Source organism: Pinus tabuliformis, chromosome Q (genome assembly GCF_031772625.1).
Source record: "Pinus tabuliformis cultivar Carrire ecotype Pingquan chromosome Q, CPIR1, whole genome shotgun sequence".
Taxonomy (NCBI): Eukaryota; Viridiplantae; Streptophyta; class Pinopsida; order Pinales; family Pinaceae; genus Pinus; species Pinus tabuliformis.
Window position 1 is genome coordinate 289684537 of NC_142296.1, and position 12365 is coordinate 289696901.

Below are 12365 nucleotides of genomic sequence, written 5' to 3' on the forward strand. Positions count from 1 at the left end.
GGTAAACAACACCAGAAGATTCTATGATCACATAAATTTCTTCTTTAATGGACAATGTTTCTCATGTCATAATTTTGGTCATAAGGTTGCTCAATGTGTTACATACAAAACTATCATGACTAGAGAAGCAAGAAAATAAAGGAATGAGACAAGAGTTAAGAAGAACACTTATAATATATTCTCACCTCTTGTAGATGAAATTGAATGCTCATTTTGCAATAACTTTGGACATGAAGAATCGGAATGCGGGAGAAAATTACAGCCAACATCTCAAAAGGAGAAAATATAAACAAATTCTAAGGTATGGAAAAGGATGGAGTTACAGTCTGAAAGTTGTGGCATAACATTGTTTGCAGAAGGACATTAAAATCAATGGTATATTGATAGCAGATGCTCAAAACACATGACAGGTGATAAAGATAAACTTATTTCATACAATGCTTTAGAGAAAGAAAATAATGTCACTTTTGGAAATGACTCACCTGTTGTCATTAAGGGTAAAGGTTCTATTTTTCTAAAAGAAAAATCTAAAGATGGTAATGTTATGTACGTTGATGGATTAAAGCATAACTTGTTGAGTGTTAGACAAATGTGTGATTAAGGAAATGAGGTAGTATTCTGATCACAAGAATGTATGGTTCATGAACTTGACACAGGAAAGACCATAATAAAAGGAACAATAACCCCGAGAAATATGTATATATTGAAAGGTGGCAAAGAAAAACGTTACCTAAGAAAGGCAAAAGAAAAATGGTTATGGCACAGAAGGTTGGGACATCTAAGCTTCTCTCAAATAAGAAAATCAAGTAGGCTCCACGTTCTTCATGATCTACCCTACATCACCATACCAGAAAGTACCATATGTAAGTCATGTCAATTTGGTAAGAAAACCAGAGTTCAATTCAATGCCAAAGAAGGAAAAAGTCACATCGTGGAGAACAATACTATATCTTATTCATTGATGACTTTTCTAGAATGTGTTGGATCAGTTTATTGAAACACAAAGATGAAGCATTTGATAAATTTAAAGTTTGCAAGGCATTAGTTGAAAATGAATTTGATCTAAAAATCAAATGTCTCAGATCTGACTGAGGAGGACAATACATATCAGATCAATTCCTTTACTTTTGTGAAAAACATGGCATAAAATGACTTTTTTTATAGCTAAAATTCCTCAACAAAATGATGTGGCAGAAAGAATGAATAGAGTTGTTCAACAAATGGCTCGTTCTATGCTTGATGAGTCTAAAACTCCTGACACCTTTTGGGGTGAAGTTGCACATATTGTAGTAAATATTCTCAACAAGGCTCATGTTTGTGTGAATAGTGATAAAACTCTGTATGAAATTTGGTATGGTAAGCCTCCCACTATAAATCATTTTAGATTTTTTGGAAGCAAATGTTTCATAAAAAATAATAATGAAAAACTTGGTAAGTTTGAAGCTAGATCAAATGAAGGAATACTTCTTGGTTACTCATCTAGAAGCAAAGGATACAAATGTTACAATAAGAGACTTCGGAAAATTGTTGAATGCATTGATGTTGTGATTGATGAAGCATGCACAGGTCCCAAAAAGGTAACATCAGCAAAAGAGGATGATGATGATGAATTCTTTCCCACATCAAATCACAATGATATAGAATAAGAAACTAATGAAGCAGCAGAAGAAGACACATCAAACAAAGAAAAGGATCCATCTAGGTATGTTCAAAAGAATCATCCAAAAACTCAAATTCTAGGAGAAAAGGAATCTAGGGTACAAACAAGAAGAACCCTTGTAGGATCTTCTAGTTATCTAGCTTTGATATCTACCATTGAACCACAAAATGTAAATCAAACTAGTAATATTAACGTTGGGTTAAGGCCATGAATGAAGAACTTGATCAAATTGAAAAGAATAATACTTGGGAATTGGTTCCAAGGCCTCATGATAAAAAAATTTATTGGGACAAAATGGATATTAAAAAATAAGTTGAATGAAAATGGAGAGGTCATTAGGAACAAAGCTAGACTTGTCTGTAAAGGTTATGCTCAACAATAAGGTATAGAATTTGAAGAAACATTTGCACCTGTAGCTAGACTTGAAGCCATAAGAATGTTTCTTGCATTTTAAAGTTTTCAAAATTTCAAAGTTTATCAAATGGATGTAAAATCTGTTTTCCTTAATGGACATCTAGAAGAAGTATATATTGAACAACCAAAAGGATTCATTTTGGGGAATGATGAAAACCTTGTATGCAAACTCAAAAATGATTTATATGGGCTAAAACAAGCTCCACAGGTATGGTATTATCGTCTTGACAAATATCTTCAACAACAAGGTTTCACAAAAGGATCTACAGACAACAACTTGTACACAAAAATTTAGGGTGATAAAATACTAATTATTGTTGTTTATGTTGATGATATCATCTTTGGTAGTAATGAAGAATCTATGAGTCAAAAATTTTCTTCTATTATGGAGCAGGAATTTGAAATGTCTTTACCTAGGGAACTAACCTTTTCTTGGTCTACAAGTACAACCAGCAAAAGATGGCATCTTTCTCTCACAAACAAAATATCTTAAGAAAATTCTGAAGAAGTATGGGATGAAACATTGCAAACCTGTATGTACTCCCATGATGACATGATGTAGCCTTAGTTCTAATGATGTTTCTCTCGCAGTAAACCAACCATAGTACATGTCTATGATTGGAAGTATGATTTATCTAACAGGCACCAGACCAGATATCATGCATGAAGTTGGGATTGTTGGATGTTTCCAAGCCAATCCAAAGGCATCACATCTTTGGGCAATAAAGAGAATATTCAAATATCTCCAAGGAACCCAAGACTTTGGTCTATGGTATCCTAAAGATGCAGATATTACCCTCCATGTATACACAGATGAGGATTGGGTTGTAAATGTTGATGTCCGAAAAAGCACTAGTGGAGGTCAATTTTACATGGGGCCCCAATTGGTATCTTGGTTCAGCAAGAAACAAAGTTCCATTGCCTTATCTACAACGGAAGCGGAATATGTGGCTGTTGCATCTTGTTGCACACAAATTCTCTGGATGATGCAAACATTACAATATATAAAAATCAAATGTTCTCCACCCAAATCCATCCTATGTGATAATACAAGTGGTATTAGTATTTCAAAAAATCCTATTAAGTACTCCAAGACCAAGCATATTCCCATTAAGTATCACTTTCTTCCAGAATTTTTTTTTTAGCAAAAGTTTAAATTGGAGTATGTTCCCTCCAAAGAACAAGTCATTGATGTATTTACTAAACCCCTTCCCAGAGAATCATTAGAATATCTTAGACAGAAATTGGGAGTTGTCTCTACCTCATTTTGCTATTAATCCAGTCTGCTTAGTCTACAGGTGAAAATTCTGAAGGTTGTTGGCTATACACGGGTTTCATGAATTATAGTCGCATATATACACGAGTTTCCTTGCAAGCAGTCGCATATGTTTTTCTATGATAGAAAAATAGTGGGACAGACTCAGGATTAGCCTCTGACATGCTTCTAATAGCTATGATTTGATTTTTTGGTCTGGTGTTGATGGGTATAGTCTATTGATATGGTATTGAGTTATGTTTTTCTCATTGATATTTATCTAATTGATGAATATGCTTTGATGGATGAGTTCTTGAAAATGAATAGGTAACACAGGTTCAGGGGGAGCATTAGCCTTGCAGAATATAGAGAATTGTTGGCATTCTGGTTGCTGAATTATGTTACTTTTAAGATATTTTGGTCTCAGTTATTAATGTCATATCTGTCATTTGATGTAAAGGTCATGTGGAGACCTATGATGTAATAATTTTCATATTCAGTCATGTATGGACTTTTGAGGTCATGTCAAATATGTAATCCCACTTGGTTGGGTGGTTGAGTCAAATATGTATCCCCACTTGGTTGGGTAATTGATGTAATTATGAGTGCTTGGTAATAGAAAGGTCCTACTTAGTTGAGTTATAGATTCATGTTCTTCATTTGAAAATCTTTCTGAAGATTCAGTATTTTCTCAGGGCGAGCATGTATAGTATAGTGCAAATCAACTCCAAATGGGTTCTTTGGTCTGCCCTTTGCCCTTGATGTCAAAGGGGGATAATATCTTGGTGTTTAATGTATCTAACAGGTTTCTACAAGTTGAAGTGATCAACACCACCATGGTTTCCATCAAGTACAAAGGGGAGATTGTTGGCATTATGATGCATGTGTTGTTTTGATGGCAACTCACTTGTAACAGAACAAGTATATGGTAACTAGATGAATCCACAAATCAATTTAGAGGTGACAGAATATGGGTCAAAGGTTTACAGATAAGAATTAGAAATTTGATACAGTTGAATATTTGAAAATCTATATGTGGGTTCGTCAAGTCCAAGTCACGTATACATGCAAATTTAGTGAAACAAAGTAGCGTATGGTTTTTGCACCATGGTACTTTAAATACTAGGAGTCCTTACCATGGTATTGGCCAATAGTAATGAGTGAGACAACGAATATTGACCCTACTAAAGAATTCCATCGGTACTAGTGTATTTTTGATCTGTGGTATTGGATAAGGGCTAAACTATATAAAGAGGTGAAGATCAAAGTGCTAAGTGTGCAAGTGAAAGGATTTTTTATGAATACTTCAATCTACGGTATATTTGCATTGTAAGGGACATAATTTTCATATAGATCTAAAATAATTATGCACCAATGAATACAATGATGGATTAGGATCATGAGACCTTAAATGACTTTTCATTGTATGATTTTCACATGGATTGACTAGATCTCAGTACTGACGCATGTTTTTATCTCTAAATATGATGATTTGGGTCTTTCTAAAGTTCTGAAGAGATGCACAATTTTACACACTGGTTGGTCTCGGGAAAAGCATGTATACATGCGGGTTCGCTTATTCAGAGTCATGTATATAATGTAAGTTGTTTCTGTTCACAAATGACTGATCAACCTAATCAGTGCTAATATTTCTTTGCTTTATGTCAATGATGTCCTCATGTTGATCTGGGTTGAGTGATAATGTCTGAAGTAGAACTCATTGAATGATGAAGTTGAATTTGTTTACATGTTGATTGGTTGAAAATATTATTGATGCTACTGACTGTATGAGGGTTCTATAAGCTAACAGAATATTTCAAAATATCTCTGGTCAACTCTGTGTCTGATTCAAAATTACAAGTTTTCAGTTTTTGGTATATTAATATCTATACGTGGGTTTCTTTACAGAAAAGTGTGTATGCACACGGGTTGCCTTAAGAAAAGTAGCATATACATTTTGGCATTTGAATTATCAGAGTTGTAATTGATTCTATGTGTTGCTGCAGTATTCTGAATTTAGTTCTGTGTACCGGTGAGAGTGATCTGATTATTCGAATTCATTGGTTAAGTTTTGTTTAAGTTTCAATTGATTGGGTTTCAATGATTAGTTGATTTTTTGTGTCAAAGGTTGATGATTGTATTATAATGATGATTAAGAATAAGTGTTGATACTGGATCCAGTGTGAAAATTTATGAAACTTGGTCCATGGATGTTGCTGAGGGCTAGAGCCTTCAGTGAGGAAGTCGAAGCTTCCTTCCAGTAGTAGTTGGTGATCAAATCAGAGGGTTGGATCTCCCTTCCAATAGGAGTTGGAGAACAAGTGAAGGTCGTAGCCTTCAGTAGGTGGTTGCCTACATATTGGTATGAGTCTGCACCAATACAAGAATGTAAGAAGCTTTTGATATTAATAAGTTTTGAAGAATGACACAATACCAGTGGTGGTTTTCTCCTACATTGGGTTTCCACCTTAAATCCTGGTGTTAATGTGTATTACTTATGTGTGATACTTTATTCTGTTCTTACTACACCTATTTACTACTTATCAAATGTCTGATAAATCTCTTACATTCTGGTTCAAGTTAACAGATAAAGAATTAGTTGTTTTACAAGTTTATTGAGCATACACTAGTTTATTTTACAAGAGTCACGTATATATGCTAGTTGGGTTTAGTCAAGTCGTGTATACATTTCAGGAAAGAAAATTATTCATGTCTACCTTCAGTGTGTCTATAGTGTCTACAACACATTTTAGCTCATGTTATTAGAATTCTCCTTGACCTCAAGCCCTTGCAATTTCTACAAGGGAAATAACATTTTCCATCCTCATAAGCCCTCAATGCTAATCCCACACATCCTTGGTCTCCTTGAGGAATGTTATGTGACCATTTTTGTCACCAAACTTTCAATGATGATTTTTCTCAAAAATTAACCTCAAAATAATCCTACAACCTTTCAAAACAATCACAACTAATATATAGCAACTATGTTAAAGTTATATGATGTTAGGGCCTATAAACACACACACACATATTCATATTAATCATAATTACATTAATATATTTAATAACTTTATATATACAATTTATATTATAATTATATAATATTATATTTGATTATAATATTAATGTTATATTTATTTTAATTAGTCAAACAAATCAAATGTGGTCCCATATTACACGTTGTCAGTGAAAAAAGGCATTAATGATGGAATTAAACGTTATGCAACAATTATTTACCATTTGTAGGAAATTGGACAACACATTTTCATATTGGACATATCATTGAATATATGACGGTCAAATAACTAACATCGGTTATTCGATGGAGAGATGGCGACGATTGTCTGTGCGGGATTAGGGTAAAACCCTAGGAGGATTTTACTGCAATTTACTGCAGACTGCATGAACCCTGTACCGACACCGCCCACTACTGCCCGCCGTTACCGTTTCTTCCTTACCCGTCGCTTTCGGCTGTTGTTTTCTGGTTGGGATTATGGGGGACACTATGGAGGTTGAAGAAGTCGATTATTCCAAGGAGCCCTTCCCAGACCGAGTAATATTTGGGAACCCCTGTTTCTCATTGACGATTTCTGCATCAGTTCCGGTTCCTAAACTGCCACCGCCCTTACCTTCGCCTGTGGTCACTCTCCCTGAGCATTGCTCTGTGCCTCCTCCCTCTGGGTCACTCTCGCTTGATTCACCAGCTTTGGATATCCCTCCCCTCTCTCCAGGCACCCTGCACATACTATCCACGAACACCCCCCCATCGCCCTCCTTCGACCCTCACCCGTCCTTTTCTACTTTCTTCTCTGTTCCCCCTGTGGACATCCCAGTTTCTGTGGCGGCAAACCCTCCTTCTTCGGCCCATCTTCCGTCGGGTTGTTTTGAAACCCCAGCGGTGAGGGTTAAATCTACAAAACTTACCCCCCTGGAAGGCATCCCAAACCCTTTGGTGGACCACCCTTCTGCTCCTCGCTCGGGTAAGAGAAAGACCAAGTGCGTAAAGGCTACCACAAAGGATATTACCATCAGATTCGGCGAGACCTCTGCTATTGGGGAGGCTGCTATTATGGCTAGTACGGTGCTAGTTGGACATGTACGAGGTAGGGCGTACTTGACCAACAGACTAACTCAATGGGTTAAGGAGATTTGGGGAGGAATACTGAAGGAACTGCCAGAGGTTCATGTCCTGCCCAGGGGGTGGTTCTCTTTACACTTTGTGAAGGAAAACTACACTGATTTGGTTCTTGCCAGGTACTAGCACATCGAGATGGCTCTGGTTCTACTCAAGAGGTGGAGCCCGTTGTTTGACCCTGAGCGAGAACAAATCGGGGCAGGACCCCTTTGGGTTCGATTGCCAGGGCTCCCATTACATTACTGGTGCGAGGAAGTCTTTATCCGGATTGGAAATGCACTAGGCACATATTTGGACCACGATCGCACCTTTGTTGAATCGAAAAATAGAACCCTAGCTCACATTCTGGTCCACTTGGACACTCGCGAGGGTCTGGAGGAGAAGATTATGCTTCAGTGGGGGAAGTACATCAGGGTTTAGATCTTGGATTATGAAGGGGTTCCTTTTCGCTGCAGACATTGTCACAAAGTGGGACACCTATTCAAAGACTGCCCGCTCAACAGGAAATCAGAGGATACCGCAAAGATGACACCTGCGTCATCCAGAGTAAACTCACCAGTGGGTACTCGTCCCCCTGTCATGGAACCTGCCCCCTCGGCGATCTCTCCCATGCTCAAGTCGGTGGAGGCTAGGCACAGGCCATCATCGTCGCCGCTAACTAGGCTGCGAAAGTCTCGGGTATTTCTCTGATCTCTCCTACCTCAACTTATGCTTATAGCACTTCTGTTGTTGCATCTTTAGTTCATACATCCATGACACACTGCATCATGACGACCCCTCCCCTTATTGCCACTACTGCCCCTCTCTCCTATCACCTTCTACTTCCTCCATCTCGCCATCATCATCCGGAGGTTCATCTTCACATCATTATTTTCTCTGCTCCAGAACCCCTGCAAATGGTACCCTGGTCAGACAATCTGGTTTAGGTCTTACTATACCAGGCTCTGTGCCCTAGCCATCCCAGGGTAGAAAGTCTAATATCTCCAAAGCTATCAAGTGAGTTGGGGTAGAGGTAGCCTCTGGCCACCAATCCACTCTTTACGGGGTCCTTAGAGCAGCGAATACCCCGAGAGGAGTTCCCCCATGAAGTGTCTGTCTTTTAACTGCAGGGGCATGGCTAGTGCCTCCAAGAAACTAGCCCTGCAGAGACTTTTTGAGGCAGACCCGATTGACATTATTTTGCTACAAGAAACTCTTGGCATGGCTAATCACATCACCCGTGCCTTAAAATCTCTGGCCCCAAGATGGTCTTTTGTGGCTATGGATGCTGTAGGGAGATCTGGGGGACTGGCCATTGGTTACAACCCTCGCTCCATCAGGGTTGATGCTTCTTGGGGAGGCTCAGGTTTCATGGGCATTGATATCTTCTCAGCTGAGCTCGGGAAAAACCTGAGGATCGTGAATGTATACGGACCCTGTCATCAGAGGGAACATTTTTGGCAACATTTTTTAACCCTCTCGATCCTTGCTTCTGATCACATCATCATCGGAGGGGACTTAAATTTTTCCTTGGGTTTCAGAGAATCTTGGGGGTCTTCGGCCTAGGTGGATGCTATCTCAGGGTACATGACAAATCTATTGGAACAAACAAATTTTGTAGATGTTCCCATGCACAAACCCCTTCCCACTTGGAGAAATAGAAGGGTGGGAGAAGTTGCTCTGGCCCGCAGACTAGACCGATTTTTAATGAAGAGCCCACTCTTACAGCATCTGCACCACTACAAACAATGGGTGGGCTCAGGGGGCTTATCGGATCACTCTCCTATATATCTGGAAATCCTGGGACCTCATCATAAGCCTAAAGCCCCGTTTAAATTCAACCATGTCTGGTTGCAGGACCCTGCATACATCAGTTTAGTTATGGATTTCTGGTCTGCCAATCCCATCAATAGAGCAGAATCTTTGGCGAAAGGTTTTTGTAATAACCTTACCAAGCTTAAACATCTCTCTATAAATTGGGCTAGAGAGAAGTTAATTCGGGAGAACTCTCAGCTGACCCAAATTGAATCTGAGCTGAGCTCTTTACTTGATGAAAGAAGTCTGGGTTTCATCACTGCAGCAGAAAAAGCACATTTGATAGAATTGGAAAATCAGAAGGCTCACATACTAAAGGAGCGTGAGGAGTCCATGAGACTAAGGAGCAGAGCCATATGGCTGAAAGCTGGCGATGACAACACCAGATTCTATCAAAATTATGCAAAGGGGAGAAAGGTATCAAATACCATTTGGAAACTTCCCTTACCTGAGGGAGGATTTGCTGACTCTTTCAACAAGCTCTCTCACCTGGGCACTAATCACTTTCGGAACCTATATAAGAGCCCTCCTGGAGAAAATCTTGCTGATATTATCAATGTGGCCAGTCATTTTCCAAGATTTGTCAACGAAGAAGAAGCAGGAGAGCTTTATGCTCCGGTCACCTCTGGGGAACTTGAAGGCACGTTAAAATGGTTCAAGAAGGATAAGAGTCCTGGCCTGAATGGCTGGACCATTGAATTCTATCTTGCTTTCTATGAGATCTTGGGGCAGGATCTATTGAAAGTGGTGGAGGAGAGTAGAACTACGAGATCTCTATACCATGCCATAAACTTGACCTTCATGGCTCTCATCCCAAAGTCCGATTCGCCATCCTCTTTCGATGACTATAGGCCTATTTCCTTGTGTAATTGCCTATACAAAATTATATCTAAGATCATTGCTAACAGACTCAGGCCTATACTATCCCGGCATATTGCCCCACAGTAATTTGCCTTCCTTGATTCCAGATAGATTCACGAAGCCATTGGATCGGCACAGGAAGCAATCCACTCTATTTGGACCAGACAACTGAAGGGCATCATTCTCAAAATTGACCTGTCAAAAGCCTTTGATAGGGTCAGTTGGCTATACATTAAGATGCTTCTCACCCATTTGGGTTTTCCGCATAATTACATCACATGGATCATGGCCTATATCACCACTCCCACTTTCAGTGTCCTCATAAATGGCTCAACATCTCACTTCTTCCATTATGAAAGGGGGCTTAGACAAGGCTGCCCTCTTTCTTATTGTCATGGAAGGGCTCAGTCGACTCATTGCTTCGGCTAAGAGGGAAGGAGACCTTTGCGGCCTCAAGATTTCTGATGATTGTTTTCTCACTCATCTCCTTTTTGTTGATGATGTGCTTATCCTGCTGGATGGTAGCATTCGAGATTCCCGCACTTTCTCCAAGATTCTACTCCTTTTCTCGTCTGCCACCGGGATGCTTGCCAATCAAACAAAATCTACCATCACTTTTGCTCGCACTTCCGTCCATGAATCCCATTTTGCACATCAGCTCTTTCCTTACAGTATTCACCCTTTGGATAGAGGTCTCAAATATCTGGGCTTTTGGTTAAAACCTACCTGTCAAAAGATTGTTGATTGGGTCTGGCTTGTCACAAAGCTGGAGAAGAGACTGTCCACCTGGAGTCACAGATATTTATCCAGGGCGGGCAGACTTGTCCTCATCAAATCGGTTCTGGAAGCTACCCCAGTATTCTGGATGGCACTTGCATGGATCCCCAGGAATATCCTATCTCGTCTGCAGCAACTGTGCAATCGATATCTATGGAATGGGAATCAAGACAAAAGAAGTTTTTCCTGGATCAGTTGGAAAAAGATTGCACTGCCAAAGAAGTGGGGTGGATGGGGTTTAAAAGATCTCCCTCTATTTGCGCAAGCCCTTGCTGCAAAAATGGGATGGACCCTGCTGACCGGTCAGAATCTATGGACCCACATTACATATCATAAATACATCTGGCCTTAGAACATCATGGATTGGGTTCGTCTACCTAGATGGCCGATTACAAGCATATCATCGGTGTGGAAGGCACTGCTTCACTCCCTCCCACATATTAGAGACAATCTGGTGTGGAGAATTAATGATGGATCCCTGGCTCAGATTGGCATAGACCCATGGACTGGAGGTGGAGGAAGAAATCTGCTTTCTAGAGACCTCATTCAGTATCTCCACTCTCACAAGATCAGGGTTATTTCACACATAGCAGATCCACAAAACACAGGTATTTTCTCACAAGCATGGAAATCTAGTCGTCTTCTTGAACTACCCCCTCGCTGGCATCGGGAATGGCAAGATTACATATCAGCACTTACTGAATCTCATATCAGGATTAAAGAGGGACCAGACGAACTTATATGGTGTCAGGCGGAGAATGGCAGATACTCTCCAAAGTCTGGATATATTTCCTTGATCCAACACAAAAGACCTGAACAGGTTACAAGCTGGTGGAGAAACATATGGAAACTCACAGCACCGCCGCGCATCAGATTATTCTTCTGGTGTATTCTCAGAGATAAAGTACCCACGGGGGATCACCTCCTTCACAGATCCTTTTTTGGCCCAACCTGGTGTATATTATGCAAATGTGCATCTGAATCGACCGAGCACCTTTTCCTGCATTGCATCACCATTCACTCTCTTTGGCAAGATTTATCCTCCTCTATTCGATTTACTGGGCAGTGGGCAGGCATCAACCTTGGTAGTGCTTGGGACGACTGGTCTAATAGACATAAGGGATCAAAATTACAGTCCCTTCCTCTGATTGTCAGTTGGTATACCTGGCTGGCCCGCAATCGTTACATATTTGAAAACAGACCAGCGAACTGGCCTCACATCGTGGCGGGTATAATCTCTGCATATAACGAACTGCCTGACCCTCCGCCACCCAGAGAACGCAGAACACATGCCCCTCCAAACATTGACAAAAGCACTCCTTGGGCTTTCTTTGATGGCACTGCAAATCAGCGGGGCTGTGGGGGAGGTTTCATTCTATACATCAGTGAACAACATTTCTACAAGGTCAAGATGGGATTAGGAGTGGGAACAAATAACTTTGCGGAACTCATCACCCTCCGTCATTTAC

General features: G+C 40.0%; 1 protein-coding gene across 1 annotated transcript; it reads left to right on the forward strand.

The window, feature by feature from the left end:
• The first annotated feature begins 10444 nt into the window (after positions 1-10444).
• On the forward strand, positions 10445-11248 carry LOC149219363 (uncharacterized). Its single transcript, XM_089386804.1, has one exon. It carries the CDS (start codon positions 10445-10447, stop codon positions 11246-11248), a length of 804 nt encoding a protein of 267 aa, XP_089242930.1.
• The last annotated feature ends 1117 nt before the right edge of the window (positions 11249-12365 follow it).